The sequence below is a fragment of the Procambarus clarkii genome, chromosome 90 (assembly GCF_040958095.1).
Source record: "Procambarus clarkii isolate CNS0578487 chromosome 90, FALCON_Pclarkii_2.0, whole genome shotgun sequence".
Lineage (NCBI taxonomy): Eukaryota > Metazoa > Arthropoda > Malacostraca > Decapoda > Cambaridae > Procambarus > Procambarus clarkii.
In genome coordinates, this window is record NC_091239.1 from 11,852,558 (window position 1) to 11,874,605 (window position 22,048).

Sequence of the window (22,048 nt, forward strand, 5' to 3'; positions counted from 1 at the left end):
TATCTATCTTTGCCTCACGTTAAAATTACTTCTTCATTTCATTACTTTGCCAGAAACTTGTGCCTTGCCCGAAACGCTGTGTGTATTAGTGGCTTTAGGCATAGCTTTAAGCATAGCATTTACTAGCTCTATCTAGAAATCCAACATTGTTTCTAACTCTTTTTGAATGTATGTACTTTTACCTGAATAAACATTATCTTATCTATTAAGTTGGAAGTTAGAAAGAAGTGTAATTTCAAAGTTCAACAGCTGCTTGTGATTACTAAATTGGGATGAAAGCGTTTTTCAAGAAATAAATACACTAATAATGCCTGTAATTCCTGTTGAATTACCAGGTAGTGAGTTAGTGATCTATTACTCCTGCTACATCGCTCAACCAGTTGTTCATCTCATACTGCTGCTGCCCCACCTAACATACTCATAAATCTGTCTATTTCGCCATGAGACAGAGACAGAGACAGAGACAGAGACAGAGACAGAGACAGAGAGAGAGAGAGAGAGAGAGAGAGAGAGAGAGAGAGAGAATCATGATGCAGCTCTCCAAAGTCTGGCAGACTTACCGACAAGTAGGTGAAGGTAGAAGTCAAAGTCCCCCTCCCACATTGCATAACAAGAGACTCTCCACCCAGTCATATGTTGACCAGCCACTTACTGCTTACGAGACTGGAGGAAGGGGACACCCACAGTTACCTGAAAGACCGACCTGTCACTGGCCAAACCCACCGTCTAATCCAGTCTACACGTTCATACAGTTCTGTAGGACGCCGGAGTCTCCCTACACTATGATACTACCAGTTTACAGATCATAACCAAGATGGCAGCTCCAGTTTCATCTGCTTCCACAAAGCTGTACTAAGCTTGACTTGTGGAGTGTCATATGGTGACGCTTCCTATGCCCATCTGGCCACTGGTGACAGGGCCGGTACTCAAGGGTTGCAACATACACACTGAGAAAGCTTAACATGTCATCCACTTGACGCAAGCGTGACATTGGATCATCTGTGGTTGTCGTTCTGCAATACAATACTAACCCTAACTAGTTTCTAGCGTTGTGTATGCAAATGAGTCCTGTTGCGTGTATTTATTCGTTTATTCCTGGGATCAATGTCCCCGCGGCCCGGTCTCAGAGCGATCTATTTACTAACCAATTGTTCGGTGAACGACTCCCGTGCAGGACGGAACGTCTGGCCACGTTTGTTTTCATTTGGTGCTTCTGTTCACCTCGAGATCTGTACCTCTTACGTGTCCACTTATGAGACCTGTAGCTTTTACGTGGCAACTTACGAGATCTGTGCCTCTTACAAGATATGTACCTCTTACGTGGCCATTTAAGATATCTGTACCTCTTACATGGATACTTACGAGATCTATACATCTTACCTGTAAACAAAAAAAATTGTTGCAGGTTGGTATAACAATATTCCCAATCATTTTGGGAAAGTTTCATTTTAATCTGTTCTCTCGCTTAATTAATACGTCGCTTTTCATACCAAATAAACGTATTATAGTTTGTCTCAAATTGCAACAAAAATAAATCATCGTAATGTTGACGCTTTTATACATCAGCTTCGATAAAGCCATCGAAGTTGGTGTATAAAAACGTCAACATTACGGCGTTTTATTTTTACAAATTGAACGAATTTGTAATTCGTTTATTGTTTAGGTGGGTTGGTTGGGTTGAATTTAATGTTATTAGGTGGGTTGTTTGGGTTGAATTTATTGTTATTAGGTGGGTTGGTTGGGTTGAATTTATTGTTATTAGGGGGTTTGGTTGGGTTGAATTTATTGTTATTAGGTGGGTTGGTTGGGTTGAATTTATTGTTATTAGGGGGGGTTGGTTGGGTTACCACGTTTCTGGTTAAGCAAAACAGTTGCATTTTGTTACGTAGTGACAAATATGAGAGAACGGGTTGTATAAACACCTTCACAATGGTGGTATCAATTTCCCCTTTCACAGGCATTCATTGCCGCCTCTCAACTCAAGAAGGCTGGGGGGCCGGGGGCTGGAGCCCGTCCCCCCCCCCTCTCCCACCACACAGGTCAGGGTCAGGTCAACCTCCATGTCTGTCAGTCTCCTTTTTTTCTTCACCCACTCCTCTCATTGTCTCTGTTTTATCTCTTGATGTTTCATTCACCATTTTATAAAACACTAAATATTTGTTTTTTTCGATATAATATTTTTGTGTGTATTTGATTTGTAGTTTTTGTTTTAACATTGCAGTAATACACTTGAATATATTTATGTATTCTTCTATCTTATTACCTTTAATCTTATTACCGCATATAGGAAGTTCTCAACCACAGATGATGACAGAAGAGGAACTGTCAGGAGGAAGCGCCAAGCCATTATGACTATAGAGGCGATGACAGAAACAAACTTAAAGCTTCTGAGACTCCTCTAGTTGCTTTTGTAGCATCTCTGGGGTACAAAGGGGCATCAGGGGCGTGTGGGCCGCTACTCTACACCATCCCTTTTCATATATATCTTCTTCTCCTGACCAAATAATCAGCGTTAAGACCAGTCCTCTCCCATGTTCGTCTCTTCTACACTTGGTGATTGTAGCGATGGGGATTGTTAGATTGCAGCTCGGTGATTGGCTGTCATTATAGCCCCGCGGCCCACCAGGAGCCGAGATTCTTTCAAGACACGTTCGTGACCCGGCAACCTGTAGGCCGGGGAGCGTGCTCTCTCATTCATGCTTGGGTCCTTTTAGCGGGTATCTGGTCGACCAAAGCGCCGCGTCGACCAGGGTAACCCCCCCCCCCCTCCCTGGTTCGACCCGCGTGTTACCGGCTACTCCTTCCAGGAGCTCTATAAAAGATGAATCATAAAATTATGAGCAGAGGCCTGTCGCAGCAAGAACTGACTGCGGGGACTGACTGAAGGAACTGATTGCAAGAACTGACCGAAAATGAGGAGCCCAAGATGCGAAAATTAAGGATTTGTATCACTGTGCAAAACTTGATACGAAACAAAGGTTCTTTAATCTCACCATGTCTTCTAAGATGCCCTGCTCCCAATCATTTATCAAATTCAGGATGAGGGAAAGAACCAGGCGAGAAGATTCGTCTCTAGTCTTTTGGTTCGACTAGTCAGAACATTAGAACCTTTAACACTGGAGAGATGTCGCCAGTCTTTAATTGCTGCCGTGTGCAAGGCAAATGTCCACAAGTTTCTCCCCCTGGTCCAACTTCGTAAACAACCAGAAGTTGTTAGCTATATAACCAGGCGCTTAGCCATCACCACCTTCATGCTGGTTGTGCCATTCTGAAGGCCATCACTCGATCAGCGATCATTCATTCCTAGGCAGAATTGCACTTGGAACATGATCTCTCAGTATGAAGATACGAATGAAATCATGTCAACTGACCGTATAAAGGTCTGGTGAATGTGACTGCACGTTCTTTCAAGCTGTGTGTGTATGTGAGAGAGAGAGAGAGAGAGAGAGAGAGAGAGAGAGAGAGAGAGAGAGAGAGAGAGAGAGAGAGAGAGAGAGAGAGAGAGAGAGAGAGAGAGAGAGAGAGAGAGAGAGAGAGAGAGAGAACAAACTTAAGAGAAGAGTCGTCACACTAATATGCCACTTGATGAGAAAGAAAACGTTAAATTCCACAAAGTCTATTATCTAGCGACATATGCTGGTCGACAAGAGCGCACTAGCACACACATACGTTCCAGCCTGGCCGTAAAAACTATAAATAAACGTACGTTCCTTATAATCCTCATGTGCGCTAAATTATGAACCCGGGCACACTCTTAAACGCCAAGCCTGAACGTACTAATGTTATATGTCTGTGATATGACCACAAACTATGGGCGGGGAAACACATTCACACTATATTCGCTGCAGAGGACGAAGATACGGATACAATCTATTTTCGCTTCAAACCATCGCATTCCGGCGAGAAATTAAAAACTTCACGATGGTTGAAATCTCAGTACTGATAGAGACACAGGGATCAGGAAGGACTTATTCACTCGATCAAAATAACTTCTGAGTCCTGTGTGTGTGTGGGACAGTGGTGAGTGAATGTTCATTTGGTGCTGAGTGGTGAGTGACAGCTGGCCCGTGAGTGGTGAGTGACAGCTGGCCCGTGAGTGGTGAGTGACAGCTGCCGCCCTCCTCGTAGCGGTGGGCTATCAACGTTTTTGACCATAAAGAACTCACCACCACAGACAGCCGACTTTCTCCCTTGTGCGGCCCCCCTGCTACTCACCCATTACCGGGAGCGGCGCACCGCACAGCGCCGCTCGTAACTGCTTCACCGCACCACCCTCTACCTCACCACGTTGCTCACCGCACACCACCGCTTGTACCTGGATCGCTGTACCGCTCGTACCTGGGGTAACCGCGCTACACCACTGGTACCCGATTTCTTGCACCGCGCCGCTCGTACCTGAGTTACTGTACTCCTTGTACCATACTGATTGTTCCGTTCCTCTACTGCATCCCCACCCGAATGGTACTTGGAGCACCACGTGACCGGTGTGTTCCACACACTGTTGCAGTGTTCCACACACTGTTGCAGTGTTCCACACACTGTTGCAGTGTTCCACACACTGTTGCAGTGTTCCACACACTGTTGCAGTGTTCCACACACTGTTGCAGTGTTCCACACACTGTTGCAGTGTTCCCTAGTGTTCCACATACCAGAAAAAATCACTGGCTTTGTGTGAGAAAGAGAAAGAGAACGAGAGAGAAAGAGAACGATAGAACGAGAGAGAGAGAAAGAGAGAGAGAGAGAGAGCTGACAGGGGAACTATCAAGGGAATGAAGTCACTCAACAAAGCCAGTAAATAAAGTAAAAACAATAACCGACAATATATATTGAACACAAAACACACAAACAAAAGACAATTTGGAATGGAGAGATACACACTAATTATTACTTTTGAGAAAACATAACGTATTTAACACATATTTACTTCCTAATGACTTGGTTAGAGTGCGATGGCGTGTGCGTGTGCGGCCCCTTGCGTGCATCCCGTCTCCACAACAGATGGCATGACTCCCTGGAGTCTTCCAGTCGCCGGACGCGACCTGGACTCTTCCAGACTGTTGTCACAGACCTGGACTCTTCCAGACTGTTGTCACAGACCCGGCTCTTCCAGATTGTTGTCACAGACCTGGACTCTTCCAGATTGTTGTCACAGACCTGGACTCTTCCAGACTGTTGTCACAGACCTGGACTCTTCCAGACTGTTGTCACAGACCCGGCTCTTCCAGACTGTTGTCACAGACCTGGAATATATACGTATATTTACAACCAATCCACAGATCCTTTAGAATATGTGGTACAGCCATCCATGCCACCCTCGTCCCATTCAGAGCTTCAGTTCAACACAAGGCCAGCTCTAAGGGATGGGGTGAGGATAGTAGGATGAAAGAAGGGGGGGGGGTAGGGCTGAAGGTGGATGGCTGGATTGAGTGAAGGACCCAGAGAGATATTTCAGGTCAACATCACCGCTATAACAATGTCAACCCTCCATAATCATAGTTTGAAGAGTACAATTGTGGTCAGAGTGGAGGCCCGCGGCAGCCTGGGTTCGAATCCAGAGGAGTAACAAAGTTTAAATGCAAATCTTTAGGAGAATTAATAGCGGAGATGGCCATACATTAATTACTGTTAATACCTCCCTTATATGAGGTATTGTTTTACCTGAACATTGCTGGTGATGCAATATTCACACTGACCCAGGGAAGGTGAGGGCGGAGTGGGGAGGGAGGAACAATGCTCGGAACAGAGACTTAGGAATGAGCAGATTGTTTGAAGGATTTCAGCTGAAAAAAGAGAGAATACCGCGAATGTGCTTTGGGTTATTGTCATCGTTAACGGTGGAAGCCGTTGATGGGTAATTACAGGGCGTGTCAAGGTTGTTGGTGGAGCACGTCTAGAGGCGCTGCGTCTTGCGTGATGTGGGCCATGGATGTGGGCCATGGGTGATGTGGGCCATGGGTGATGTGGGCCATGGGTGTGGTGGACCATGGGTGTGGTGGGCCATGGGTGTGGTGGGCCATGGGTGTCGTGGGACCATGGGTGTGGTGGGCCATGGGTGTGGTGGGCCATGGGTGTCGTGGGACCATGGGTGTGGTGGGCCATGGGTGTCGTGCGACCATGGAAACTTTGCGTCATGTACTATTCGAGAGAATGGGTTGAATATCGCCTGGCAAGTGGGAACCTTGTAGCAGCCACCCGAAACATGTCATCTCAAATACTTCTTCTCTCAGGTCTATTTTCATACGCCTCACAAAATATTCTTCATCCTGTATCTCAATCATAAATTTCCATATAACTTCTCATTTCTGAAACTCTTGCAAATGCTCTCTTTCCTCTGATGAGCGAGCGAACATCAGAGTAAAAAAAACGGTTGTTGGTACATCAGGTCCCATTTCCTCACATGGCTCTAGAAATACCCTCAGGTCCCAGCAAGCATTGACCACTAGCACAGCGTTGAGACTGCACTAGGAAATCACAGCGGAGTGAAATATCAATGTGAAAATTATTGGATCAATGCTGGGATTCAAACCGCGGTCACTCCAGCCGCACAGATCCCAGGAGGGCTACAGTGATTTTCGTTGTATGAGCGTAAAAAATAGCATTGTGGTTAGTTGTGTCTTTGCTGGTATATTATCTTAAAGTTCACAATTCGGATGGAACCTTTTGAGAACAAAGTGGAGCTTTATTTGAGCTTCTTATAAAGCAGAGAGCCCATTAATTTTGTATCTAAATTTACCAATGAAAATACATTTACGAGCTCGCCGCTTGGAGAATCGTGAGTTTAGGGGCGACTGAAGGTGGATTGACTGGAGGTGAATTTGAAAGTTGTTGAGCTTAGTGATGGGAGGTGGCAGGAGGGAGGAGAAGGAAGGAGAGAGGAAGGGAGGGAGGACGGAAGGAGGAAGGAAAGGTTCAAAGGTTATTGATATGTGGTTGACATCTCACAGCTCCTCACCCCACCCCGCCCTTAAGCCTTGACCTTGAGGTAAAAGTGAGAGTCCTGGAATTCGGTATATAAGCCCAGGGGGCCGTAGCAGACACACCCACACACACACATCACCCGACAACCTCTCAACCATGGCCTCCAAGGTACGGGTTATATCACTGTGTAGGCTGCATCGGTGATCGTAACATCAGGTTATGTTGTGGTGATGTAGCTAGTAAGGACCCACCTTCAGCTCATGGGCCCCGCCTTTCCCTAACGTGACGTGTAGTGCTGTAGTTAACACATTCGGCTCACAAGCGATTGGACCCAAGTACGACTCCCGGGCAGAGTAACACGTCTAGGCTTGTTTCTCTTCACGCAATGCATCTATATATTCACCTAGTAGTAAATAGGTACCCGGGAATTAGGTCATTATTGTGTGAAGCATCTTTGGGAAAGCCAGTCATTGACTTTTGGTATCCTCGATAGGCCTGGTCGACGACCGGGCCGCGGGGACGTAAAGCCCCGGAAACACCTCAAGGTATACTTACAAAGCTTCTAGTCCCCGACAATATAACATCTGCGGTTGAAACTATTTCCTATTGTCCCTTTCCCTTAATCGTGTATCACATAGGGAAAATCATTTATTATATGACCTGAATATTCCCTGGAGTATTTTGTATGTGGTGGTTTTGTCTCCCATGTTTCCTCTCTCTGCCAGTGACGTGAGATTTAATTCCTTTAGCGAACCATTGCTTGGATTTTACTCAACACAATTTTGCTTAGAAGTACTGCGCTGAATGTCTACGTGAGGAACGAGGATGTGGTGCTAGGTACTGTACTGAATGGCGTGTATTGCAATGAATGTACTGTAAGATATGAGTACAGTACTGTACTATAATGTGCACCACAGCGTTCAACCAACTATTTTATATAATACACGTGCCATTTTAGTCGTTGGGTATCAAACGTATTTGGGTAAAGTTCGTGGTCAGGAACATTTAATATTCCAATTACTACATTAGTTCGGAATGTGTTTAACATTTTTATAACATAAAATACAATACTATTCGCTGTATTTTGGTGACCGACATAGACACAATGTATCGTTCACAACCGCAGGGAGTCTTCGTATCGGAATCATAAAAAAACGAAGTGAAACCCTTAGAAAACCCTGAGTTTATACAATGGGCTCGAACTTGCGTCCATAGCCTTAATTATGTATTTGCAGCTTCATCAATATACCGTATAATGAATTTATTTTCATTGTGTCTTTTTGATGGTTTACAATTGTACTAACTTTGTGATTCCTTATTTCCTTTGATGGCAGATCATCGTTGTTGCTTGTATGGCCGTTTGCGTTCTGGCTGAACTCCCGCCTGCATACCCTGACACACCCACCTATGGCCCACCACCACCTAAATACCCCGCCCCACCAATCTACGGCCCACCACCAACCAAATACCCCGCCCCACCCACCTATGGCCCACCACCCACCAAATACCCCGCCCCACCCACCTACGGCCCACCACCACCTAAATACCCCGCCCCACCCACCTACGGCCCACCACCACCTAAATACCCCGCCCCACCCACCTATGGCCCACCACCACCTAAATACCCCGCCCCACCCACCGACGGCCCACCACCACCTAAATACCCCGCCCCACCCACCTACGGCCCACCACCACCTAAATACCCCGCCCAACCCACCTACGGCCCACCACCATCCAAATACCCCGCCCAACCAATCTACGGCAGAGAACCAGAATATCCCACAGTAAGTACTACACGAGCCAAGTGTTGGTGTTACTTAGCGAGTGAGTACTCTCGCTGTTATATTTCACGTTATCGTCAATAATACTCCGTATTAACGTAGTAAAAAATAATGAAATCTAACCAAACCCTAATCTATAATAACCTTAACCTAACCATGGATAGAGATAATGGCACTAATTATGTAATCGTTTTCAATTCATTCCTGTGAACTTATTTCCACCCTGAGGACAGGCTGGAGCATTAGAAACTAACATTATTGAAGATCCATCAGAATATTTAAAGTTCACATTGAAGATCTAGAGTCCACATAGATGATTCAAAGTCCACACAGTTGATCCAAAGCCTCAAATAGAAGATCCAAAGACCCAAATAAAATATCTAAAGTCCCAAATAGAACGAAAGTTCACGTAAAAAAATCTAAAGTCTTTATAGAAGATCCAAATTTAGGAAAATAAATTCCTTTTGTGATTTGATAATCACTATAATTACATACTCTCTAGTTGAAATTATTATATATCAGTAATAATTTATACATGATTATGCAGCATCGTCTAATCATCCCAACTTTCCTTCATACAGGTTCCTCCCAAGTACACCTTCAATTATGGCGTCTCAGACGAGTACTCAGGCACCAACTTCGGCCACTCTGAATCCCGCGACGGCTACAAGACTGAGGGCAGCTACTCGGTGGACCTCCCAGACGGTCGCAAACAGACCGTCAACTACGTGGACAATGGTGATGGTCTGGAGGCCCAGGTCACCTACGAGGGAGAAGCCCAGTATCCGGAGTATAAGCCAGAGTAATAAACCCACCCCTGTGTACAAGCCTGCCCCTGTGTACAAGCCTGCCCCTGTGTACAAGCCTGCCCCTGTGTACCAGCCTGCCCCTGAGTACAAGCCTGCCCCTGTGTACCAGCCTGCCCCTGTGTACCAGCCTGCCCCTGAGTACAAGCCTGTCCCTGTGTATACCCCCGCCCCGGTATACGAACCAGCATCCAGGTACCCTACACATGTACACGTACGTCGCCTAAAGCCGGCTCCGACCCTCAGCCACTGACTGGCCCATCACACCCATAATACAACGAAGATAACTTTATGTTATCATAATTACTGTGCCATACACAAGCCAGGCCCTGAATGAGCATGCAAATATCTGTTTGGTTTTTATTTATATACGGTTTAATCCTCTTACCAATTAACACGAGTATGTTTAAGCTATTATAGTTAGCCAATCACAGATTCTTTGATTAGTCAGAAGGTTTCCATAAATGTATTTGGAAATTATGAAATGGATTTATAATTGATCAGTTATAAAATGTAAAATCATCTTACAATAAACCTTACGCTTTTATTGATTGTTATTATTACAAAATTTATTGACACAATTAATTTACAACTTTGCCCAAATTGTAAATACTAGCATCAAATTTGTAATTTCGATGCTCGAATTCACTGTCCCACAGGACAGAGGATCATACATAAGATAATAGATCTGATTACGTAATAAAAACACGTAATAAGAACGTACGTGGTCACAAATTGTAAAGTACATGGTAAAGTACGAGTAATTGTAAAGTACGAGGTCACGAATTATTTAGTACGTGATCACGAATTATAAAGTACGTGGTCACGAATTGTAAAAGTACGTGGTCACAAATTGTAAAGTACGAGGTCACGAATTATTTAGTACGTGATCACGAATTATAAAGTACGTGGTCACGAATTGTAAAAGTACGTGGTCACAAATTGTAAAGTACGAGGTCACGAATTATTTAGTACGTAGTCACGAAATATAAAGTACGTGGTCACAAATTGTAAAGTACGTGGTCACAAATTGTAAAGTACGTGATCACGTACTATACGTGAAACTATAGTTTCACAGTCAATACTGTTGTGTTCGGGTGAATGATTTAATGATTTGTTACAAAGGTTACAAGCTGAATATTCTGACAGTGGCTCAGCCTCACCAACGCGCCAGATGTGACTATAGCGAACATGAATTCTCACAATGATTATATCATATTGTCTGGTCCAGTCACTGTGCTGAGTATACAAATACCTATTATTACACAAGTTGTCATGGCTTTTAATACGGCTGATTTTAGATCTTTGAACATTTTTTGTTCTTCCCAAATGGAGAACAATGGGAAGCTGCCCTTTCTGGATGTAACAGTCAAGGAAAAGAGCGAAGGCTTCCATACTGCAGTCTACACCAAGGAAACAAATATAGGAATGTGCCTCAATGCCAATTGTGACTGCCCAGACAGGTACAAGAGTGTTGTGAATGCTTACGTCGACCGTGCTCTAAGCCACAGCTCAGGATGGAAAGAAGTCGATGAAGAACTCTGTAGGGTAAGGCAGGTCTTAGTCAACAACGGCTTCTCTAACGGTTTCGTTGAAGACATCATAAAAAGAAAGGTAAAACGTCATGCAACTTCCGAAGAGTCAACCAACACAACACTTGTACCCCCAATTAAACAATTTTACAGGAACTTCTTTTCGACGGCTCATAAAACAGAGGAAAGGGTCCCGAAAGATATTGTTGATAGGAACGTCATCCCTACAGACAAAAATCAGAAAATACAATTCATAATTTATTATAAAACCAAAAAAACGGCCAATCTACTCATGAAAAACTCGCCAGACACCAAACAGAACGCTTTGAAGGAGACCAACGTCGTCTATGCCTTTAAATGCCCACTTGGGGACTGTAAGCCCCAAAGAACTCAGTATATAGGCACGACAACAACGTCTCTTTCTAGGCGACTAATAATGCATAAGCAACAGGGAGCCATCAAGGAACACATAATCTCTTTTCACAACCAGACCATCACCAGAGAAATCTTAACAAACAACACAGAAATCATCGACAGGTACGGCTGATAGCAGGCGGCGTGACATAAGCGAGGACCTACACATCAAAAAGTCAACACCAGCAATCAACAGCCAATTAATGCACAACTATATTCTACCTACTTCAAGACCCCGAACCAATATGGAAGCAGCAAGAGGAAGTATGGGCCAATAGGCCTTCTGCAGTTACTTCCATTCATAAGTTCACTTATCCAATTTATACCCATTGTTTCGTGTTCTGTCTTGTGTTTGTCACCTCACCCAAAACTTTTGTACCATATCACCTCATCCAATAGAGTATAAGTACGAAGAATTTGTGTGTAAATTAAGTCTTTGAAAATGTAATACGAATTACAAAACGCGTTCAGGCTTCAGACACTTAAAAAATGAATTTCGGAGAATTGTTATTTGTATTACCACCGACAGTGAAGAAAAACATAAGAAATATTGAGAAGATTCGTGTTAGAATTATTAATCTTACCTTTTCGGTCATATTCAACAACAATATAATATAAAATATATATTATATTATATATATATATATGCGAACCAAGAATACACACTCCTTGGACTTTAGATTTACCTTCTCGAAAAAGATAAATCAATTAATATATATGAATCAATAAAACTCATCGTTCAGTACCACTGTAAGACTTTTCTTCTATTACAAGACGTTTCTAGGAGAGAAGAGTGAGATAGAGAGCCAGTTTCTGTGAGGAAAGCGTGGAAACTCGCCGTTTCCCCTCGCGGTGATAGAAAGTCACTCATATCACGTATAAATAGCGGCGACTGGCTCGTCCCAGCACCAGTTACCAGCCATGTCGCTCAAGGTAAACACTCCCTCTGGCCGCTGGTGCTGCACTTGTTCCTAGAGTAATTCCTGGCTTTATAATATGATTGTGTATGTGTGGATACCAGTAAGCAGCCCCACAACACGTTGACTAACTCATGGGTTACCTATTTACTGGTTGGTGAACAGGTGGATTAGGTGATAGGAAACGCGCCCAACCATTTCTGTCCCGCCGGGGATTCAAACTCCGAATTTTTTATTGTGAGTCGAGAATGATCCCGACTGTGTTACCGGGACGACTTATGAGGTGTTTTATGTTGCAGTGATTGTTATTGCGTCGTACTGACCGCCAGGGTCTGTATTACAGGTCGTCGTTGTCGTCGTCTCCGTGATCGGGGTCGTGTTGGGCGAGCTTCCCCCCCAGGTGTACCCAGAGACTCCCCAGTACCATTCTCCCCCCAGCTACCACGCCCCAGTCGAGACCTACCCTGATGTAAGTACTCACAGTAACCTCTTTTTGACTCTGAATAGATAACTACTTTATGAAGGGTATTTCTTTCATTCCTGTATATTAAAAATGTTAGCTTATATTTAATTATTTTCTTACATGTTGTAACTGATTGCAAACCGTTTCCGAGGTAGTGGGAGATGAATACCTGATGATGTATGTGCATGGCCATGTGAAGCCCATATTCCGCCCAAGGATAGGAGAAAGACTAAGAACCTGAGTGTTCAATCCCTAATAGATATTCCATATGATCATGTTACGCCACAAGGTTATGAGAAGCATTTTGACTCCTCCGGCCAAGGAGATCGTAGATCTTCAGATCCTAGATCTGTAGAACTAATTTAAAGCTTTGATGCATACTGCGTTCATACTGTGCTGATAAACTAATTACGCCAGACAGAACGAAGTTAGTCGAAGACAGTGTTCGGGTTGTAGAGGTTTTATCGTTTAACAGATACAAAGGACTGTGATGGTGATAGACATGAGGTCAGGGATGTGAAGGTGAGAGACATATCTCTTATGTTTTTCAATTAATGTTTGTGAAATAATAAAATAGCAAAGGGATCATGAATGTTGAATGTTATTTCACTGTCATGGATTGTAGTCTGATGTTATCAGAAGTAATGCTTGGTCCCAGGCCGACCTTGGGGGAATATAAGGTAAGGTAATTGTCAAGAAAAAGCACTAGCCAGAACGACTATATAGCACTGTGAGGGGACGTGAAGACTAGGATATGGTTGAGGGAAGGACCGGTGCCCAACCACTTGGGCCATTAGAGATCGAACGCTAACCTGCAGGATTCGAGGCCGTCGTTGAACAAACCTATCCAAGTGGTTGGGATTTAGAAGCACTCCCAGAAACCACTCAAGACAAACTTTAGGTATGATGGCTGCAGGAGCGATGCACTGTCACGAAATGCTTTTTTGTTTGACATTGAGTTTAGAATTCTTTACGGTGAGCATTTGCTCCTGGTTCGTGACACTGGTAGTATCGACGCGATCGACATGGTAGACATACTCTCGTTCGTAAAGCCTCACCTCTATGTATGGAAATGCTTAACGCATGTTTAGTCAATAAGGAACGAATTACACCTACAATGGTAAAGTTATTGTTCTGCTTCGCCTCTCTCCACCAGACTCCCCCACAGTATACCTACAACTACGGTGTTGCTGATGGCTACTCCGGCGCCAAGTTTGGCCACAACGAGGCCCGCGACGGCTACAAGACCCAAGGCAGCTACGTAGTGGACCTCCCAGACGGCCGCAAGCAGACCGTCAACTACGTGGACAATGGTGATGGTCTGGAGGCCCAGGTCACCTACGAAGGAGAGGCCCAGTATCCGGAACACAAGCCTTCATACCCTGCTCCTCAACATTACAACCCTCCACCACCACCTACCTACGCTTAAGACAGCTTACTCTTTAGATCTAACGCATACATACATTAATATAACTCCTGCTGATTAGAATATTTTTTTGTTTTGTCTTCTGTTAATTCAACCGACACATGTTGTGTGCCATACTAATGTTCCAGTAAATGTTGAAGTGCTGTATATCTTGATTCCTTTACCATGTGAATGGGTTCTTTAACGAATACCACAATTTATCAAAGGCAGAAATAAGAAGAAGTAGTTTGTCAGCACACTATATGTCTTCTTAATTGCTATACAGTTAAGAATTCTTAACTGTAGATCAACTTTACTCATAAAGCATTTTAATTACTAAGGTTTGCGTCTACAGTGTGCTGTGGAGAGACAAGAGTATGAAAACTCTTGGACATCAGTTGGATGTCTCCGAGACCCTCCTCTATACTGGGTATTCAGCACCTTTGTTGGCAGAGCTGCCGTTTTCCGCTTTTGGGGTCGGTGTTTCCAGACTCCGATTGCCCAAGGAAGTGAAATGTTGTTATCCTCGTTTATTGTCGCTAGAAATTTATGGAATCTACCACACTATATATATATATATTTATATATATATTGCAAATAAAAATGTTTCTGAATGAGTTAAGCTCATAACTGGCTACTTTTTGCTAATGTTTGATGAAAAGATGAAGTAGTGGTTCTTTTTATTTATTTACTTTGTAACAATGTGGAGAGTACGTAAAACACATTCGTGCAAGTGTAATGGATAGCCAATAATGTTACCCATATAAATTATATTTAAGTCAGAAAGAAAACTAGTAGGTTGTGGCTTATAATAAACTTTAGGAAAGGAGCCTTCAAAGTGTGTTAACAAAATGAGCTGTGGAAAAAGAGGGATTAGCCTGTTAACAGGAGTCAGAAATCTTCCTATACCTCACGTGGAAGTAAACATATATTTAGTCCTTGCAAAGCGATTGACATGAACTCTACAAATGGTCAGAAGACTGCCAAAATGCTTTTCAATGTGGAAAAATTCATAACATAATAGTATACATCATTACTACCATATCAACAACACGAGGAGGCAGCACATAGATAACGCAAAGGGCCAAGGAGCTATGATCCTGGGCCATTTTCTTAATTTATAGAGGCCCTGGAATACTTATTGACGAATCTCATGATAAATACAACAATAACGAAGAATAATTTTGTCGCGTAAATTTTCAGTAGTTTCCCGACTAAAGTTCTCAGTGCCTTCAGTTTTCTTTGAAGCATTTCTGCAGCATTAAGATCGACGCTAACTCTTCGGAATTTAAACATAATAAAAATTAGTTTTGTCGGGGGACAGGTAGCCAGGGGTATACATACATATTAGGCTTATATCGAGGTCCCTGCACCCAAAGGTAGAACTACTGACCCTCCCCAGGATGCAACCCTCACAACAGTTGCCTAACTATCGGACACCTATTTACTGCTAGGCGAACCGGGCATTAGCTAATAGGAAGCGCGCCCAACCATTTCTGCCTTGCCCGGAATTCGAACCCCAGAATTCCGGATTGTGAGCCAAGACCCTAATATACATACACACTGTCTCTTCCCACGACAAAAAGAATTCATTATTGTGATTTTGTCTTTCCGCTCTGAGTGTTAAATAACACTTTACTTTTCTAATATATGTCACCTTTCAATTTGTAAGGCAAATGTTACTCACTTTGTGCCTAACATAAGTTTTGTTTTAGTCTGCTTTTCACCTATTTAGTCCAGTCAATGTTGTAATGATAAAGGAAAACCACATTTTCAGGTTAAGCTTAAACAATTTCCTGATATTAATTTGTTGTTTCATCACTATTATATTCCACTTGATGGGCAAGAGTGCTTGCCTCAAGCACTCTTGCCATCGACACTCTTCATCGAGTGTCCCGAGTGGCCGGCACGTTTACTTTGAAAAAATTAGAGTGCTCAGAGCAGGCTACTTTAATGGCCTGAATGTCAACTACTACTATGTAGTAGTTGTTATTAGTAGTAACAACCAACATCGCTTCCCTTCATCCCTCCCCCCCTCCCCCCCATTAACCACCATTGCGAAATCAGCAGCGGCAGCAAGCTTATTCTCAATTTACCAGAGTGCCACAATGTCTCTAGTGGCCTCGTAGAGGACAAGAAACTGGCGGCTTGTGAAAAGTTCGCCCATTTGACCATTTCTTTAATCCTCTATCCTATTAATATTTCTTACGGGGGGATTACACACCTCGAGGCGTACTCTACTTCTCGGTGTATGTCCACCGAGAGCTTACTCTGGATTTTGTCCAGAGATAGAGTAAACTTGGTGGTTGGTCAGCAAGCACTTGTGGTGACCATAACCTCCACAGGCTTATCAGCCTCTGGAGGATTTCCAGCAAGTTTTTACATTACAGACTGTTTCTTTACTAACCTACTTCTGCACGAATTTCCCATCCTGGGAAGCTTAAGATGAGGTGAGAAGACATTTTTAAACCTTAGTTTATCTGTCCAGAATGGATTTAAAATATTTCACGCTGAAATATTTGTTTTACAAGCTGATTTTCTCAATCTCTCTCTCTCGTCACTAAATTAAGTATAATCTTACTGTTAAACTTTAATTTTTGCTGCTAATTGACAATTATGTGAGTACCCTGATATATAATCCACGTTATTTTCTTCCTTTGGTAAATAAAACAACAAGAAAAGTTAAAATCTCGTGTTTATATCATATACAGTAATGAACAGATAATAATATTGCATCTAAAACATAAAACGAGGTCTACAAAGTGCTGAATATCACATAGGCTTAACCTACAGCCTTTTCTGGCCTGATATCTAGGAAGTTTCTTCTGGTGGAATGAGGCTTGGGTCATATTGCTTGTTAGATGGTGATTGGCTATTTAATTCATTACGTTGATGTTCTTAATGAGTAATGATTGGTCGTGTGAGTTGTGACGTCACTGGCCTGTTGGGTGCTAATAGGTGCATACCACAACTACCATCGTACATATAAATTCATGCAGAATTATGATAGGTCGCATGAGGGATGACGTCCTTTGCTCTTTCAAAACTACAAGTTATATGTGGAGAGCTGGTGCTTGTCTTGCCTACTGGGTTATGATTTGTTCGTTACATTTATAATGGATTTCCTTCGTTTGAATGTTGAAAAGATGGACTTTTTATATATTTTTTTCTGGCATGATTAGAATGAAGTGTGGTTCGGGTTCTTCCTCAGGTAGCGAGCGTCAAATGACAGGGATAATCTGTTATCAAGATGCGTTTATGTTATTTTCATGCCAACTGCGTCTATTGATCTATCGATGCGGAAGAGAGTGAAGCACATGTTGTACTGCTGGCCAGGCCCCAATAGCACAGCAAGTAGTCGGAACAAATATGTTGTATTTAAAGCAAATGTTTACAAATGAGAAAGTTAAGAAGTATCGTTTTAGCAGGCTTTCTTGAAATATTCGTCCTGTTGTACAGTAACCTGCGTTTTCCACTCATAATCATGGACCCTGGGTTGGGGACGTATTCTTCCATCTGATGGGCCTATTCACCTAACAGCAAATAGGTTCGCGGGAGTTAGACAAATGTTCTGGGGTTGCATCCTGAGGAAGGTCAGTAGTTAAACCTAGAGGGGACCTTGATCTAAGTGCAGGCTTCCTGTCCCCGACAACAGGAATTGTGTGTAATGGAGGTCATTTCACACTTGGCCTCTCATACAGTAGTCACTGTTTTTAATACATTATTTTTCTACACATTTTTGTTGATATTCCTGGCCTTGCAAGATGGTGTAGGCTACGGCTCAGTGAGCGCCAAGTTAACTTAATGACTAATGTTACTGTCTTGACAGAAAATGCGATGCTCGTCTTTATTGTAGAGGAACGTAAAGGTGTAAGTGTAGAGTTTACAATCACCTCCAGACAGCTACGCAACGCTCAAATGTATCGATTTTTTGGGGTAAAAAGATCGACTTAACATCTAGGACTTGAGCTGTTTAACATGGTCTACAAACTGATTATTATGCTAAAAATATTGATACAAATTATGGTTGTCATGAACGAAGTAATTCAGCTGTGCATATGAATAAATTTAAATGAAAGTACATATTGCTTTTATGAATACAATCACTAACTACAGTCAACAATTAATGGAAATAACATTATTCTCATTCCATATGTACATTTTTTTTACACGCCAGTGTCTCATTCCACTGTCACCAATCTCATTATTAGTCTCGAAATATTGGCTGTTAAACAAGAACAAATTAATAATTTGTCTTAAGTTATAGAAATAAAACAGAGCTAAGAAGTGTAAATATTACATCTCCATAAGAGGTAAATGATCTTAAATAATCTTGATTCTTCAGTGCATAGTGTCAGAAATTGTATAAAATAGAGTAATTCACAAAAGCTAAATATTATTGCAATCATTGAAACATAAATACATCTTGGTATCCGATAATTATATATAATCCTTTCGTTAAATATAAAAAAAAATTAATTAAAAATTAATTACTAATATAACATAGATAACTAGGTTGTAATAATTACTTCATTAATTAGTAAAAAATATATATAATTATTTCGAAAAAGCTTTTTATAGTACATTTAATTTACGTAAATTTATTCTATAACTTATGTGCAAGGAAAAATATATAAGAGCTCAAAAATAAAGATAATGTCATAGACTGCAATTTTAGTTAAATAATTTTAATAACCCAAAATGAAAATACCGAGACAAGAGGCATTAGCTGAAAGTCATGCAGAAAAAATCTAATTTGCAATTTCTCAATAAAATAACATTTTAATGAACAAATTTAAAAAGTCATAATAATTAACATTTATTTAGCCAGAAACAAAGAAATGAGAATTAAAGATAAAAAAACAAAACATTAGTAAATTAATATTATGGAATGTGGTATTTTCTTCAGCATTTGTAATTGAAATGCAATTACGATCCTATATCTTGACATTAAGCTACTGAGACCTCCTTTACACCACACTTCTCGTCACTGTGCTACATAAATAATCTGATAAATCCTATAAGTAAAAAAATAAAACTGTGCATTTTTGCATTCTGCCTCAACTCTCGTTGGTCATCCCACAGCCTAAGCTCCCTTGATCGAGTGATCGTGTGCTCAACTTATCACTCGACTGCCTGCCCAACTGCCTCAACTCACTGGATCATGTGCTCAGCTGTCCTCAAATCACTCGAATGTGTTCCTAACTGCCTCAACTCACTGGATCATGTGCTCAGCTGCCTCAAATCACTCGAATGTGTTCTTAACTGTCTCAAATCACTCGAACGTGTACTCAGCTGCCTCAAAGGTCATATGGGAAATTTTTTCGAATCCTTTAGAAACAAAAACCTTGCCATAATTAATATGTTTTATCTGAGAAAAAAAAATTATCATTGAACTTATTTGTAATTAGTCTTTCTGTTCTGTGAAGGACTGTGCCCCATTCAGTCTCTGGCGCAGTGGTTATGTTCAGTGTCATATTGCCTCTATATATTTCTTTTAATTAAATATACATATAAAACTATCAATAGATATGTGTCTTTAATATATATTATATATATTATATATATATGCGTTTTTTAAATGTGTCAAAACTTCGAGATCTAAGTAATGAGTTTGGCGGAACAGTTTATCGTCCATTAACTTTACCCGGATACGCGAACTTGTGACTGATTTTCATATGTACACTTTTATATATGAAAGATATTCATAGGATTTCTTGCCTCGGAGCGACGCATATGTTATAGTTATTTACAGTGTAGATGTTGTAGTGGGTTACTGATGTTTGTGGCGGGTTGTGTGGTGGGTGTATGTGCGAGTAAGTACCTAATTGTAGATACTTAAGTGTAGTTACAGGATGAGAGATATGCTCTTGGTATCCCGTCTTCCCATCCCACTGAATGTGGAGTTGTGCAAATCCGTGAATGAAAGTATGAGAGTCTGTATACGAGGGTCGTGGTGCCGCCTAACAGAGTTTGAATGATCAAGTTTCGGCTCCAGCTGTAGATCTTCTATGCAACGACTCTTCTGTTTTACTTCGTCTAAACGTTCTTTTATTAAATTTTATCAATACCCTTGAATATTTTGGACGTTTCAATATTGTCCTCCGAGTCGTCGTTCTTCAGACGACATTCGCTTACGCCAATAAATTTTTCCTTGATGGAAACTTTTGCTCTTTTATATTGTCCTTTTTGATGTGGGGGATTAATGCTGATATTGCATTCTCTTCCTCGGATTGCAAGTACGGTGTAAAATGCGTTTCGAAAGCATCCTTTTCTGGATTCTTGAAAAGAGACGTGATGTTAGCCAGCTTAGCATATGCTGCTTATTTGAATCTAAATGTATGCGAGTACGGTGAATGGTACGGATGAATAACCGAATAACCGTTTCGAGCATTGAATGAGCGTTGCACTTGGACACTGTGCCTACAGGGTTGGCGAGCGGACTCCCTCTCATTTCTCTATATATTATCATAACGTTTGACTTTTTCCAGAACATCTGCACCATTCCTCAAGTCTGTAGTTTAGATAGTAATGCACTGGACCATATGTTTAACTCCAGTTTGTCTCTCTAACTTGTGCACTATGATCTGATGTGTGTGTGTGTGTGTGTGTGTACTCACCAAGTTTTGCTTACAGGATTGAGCATCTGCTCTTAGGCTTTGCCTTTTGACCACCATGATTGCAGTGACTCATTTTCACGTTGTTGTTCGAGTCATATTTACATTCAAAACCGTCTCGAATTGGCCCCGACAACTTCATTTAGTCCATTCCACTTATTTACGATTCTAATACTGAAAAAGTTCTTTCTGACATTTCTGACATAAATGCTTTTATTGGGTTCTTCGCCTACTTTCTTATTCTTTGTATAACAACCTGATTCCTGTATGTGTGTGTATGTATGTAAATTTATGTTTGTGTATATGTATATGTGTATATGTGCAATTTTACATTTACATTCATTCGTGTTCATCACGACCAAACAATGTATGCTTCGACAGCTATATCTGAGCAGCTGGTGTGTGTATATATCTCAACTATTTATACCTATACCTACCTACCTACAAAATATTTACATAAACACATGCAATTAACCACTAACACAATAACAACTAATTGTTTCGAAATTACCAGATCCTTCCTTTACACAACGCTTAATTATCCTAACAAACTAAGAAACATTTAGTGTTCCAAGAAAAGAAAAAACATTCAGTAACACAAGGAAGCAAATACATTGTTCGTAGTTAACAAACACAGTGTTCGCAGATGATTAACAAGCAAACACAATTCTCTCGTTTTTTTTTTAGCAGAGAAGCACATGAATTGTTCCCAAGGCTTGAACAATAAACACATACGGTGTTCAAAGCAAACATGCAAACAAATACATTAATTCCAATATATATATATATATATATATATATATATATATATATATATATATATATATATATATATATATATATATATATCTATCTTTCACGTGTTGTTATGACTAACCACCTCACGTTTCACGTGTTTCATGACACGTGACGTGTTAATTTTCGTCATTCACACACACACATATTATATATATATATATATATATATATATATATATATATATATATATATATATATATATATATAATGTATATATATATATATTATATATAATATATATATTATATATATATAATATATATATATATATATATATATATATATATATATATATATATATATATATATATATATATATATATACATGTAATTTCTACATAAAGAAATAATGCTAAATAACAGACCATGCAAACCAAAGGTAAATAAAAGACAAAA

The 22,048-nt window shown here is 41.1% G+C and overlaps 2 protein-coding genes and 1 pseudogene across 2 annotated transcripts in view; 2 read left to right on the top strand and 1 right to left on the bottom strand.

Moving 5' to 3' along the window:
- The window catches only part of LOC138359372 (cuticle protein 8-like), a 10,148-nt gene extending 4,929 nt beyond the window's left edge, over positions 1–5,219 (bottom strand). The window contains exon 1 of the mRNA XM_069318499.1: positions 4,925–5,219. The gene's annotated coding sequence lies outside the window, so the exon portion shown is untranslated. The remainder of the gene's footprint in view (positions 1–4,924) is intronic.
- Positions 5,220–8,552: 3,333 nt separating this feature from the next.
- LOC138349829 (cuticle protein 7-like) lies at positions 8,553–10,052 on the top strand (annotated as a pseudogene).
- A 2,202-nt stretch (positions 10,053–12,254) lies between these two features.
- Positions 12,255–14,404, top strand: LOC123746441 (cuticle protein 21-like). Its single transcript, XM_045727968.2, has 3 exons — positions 12,255–12,384; positions 12,712–12,837; positions 13,988–14,404. The coding sequence occupies exons 1-3, from the start codon at positions 12,373–12,375 to the stop codon at positions 14,258–14,260; spliced, it is 411 nt and encodes a 136-aa protein (XP_045583924.1). The 5' UTR covers positions 12,255–12,372; the 3' UTR covers positions 14,261–14,404.
- Positions 14,405–22,048: the final 7,644 nt, after the last annotated feature.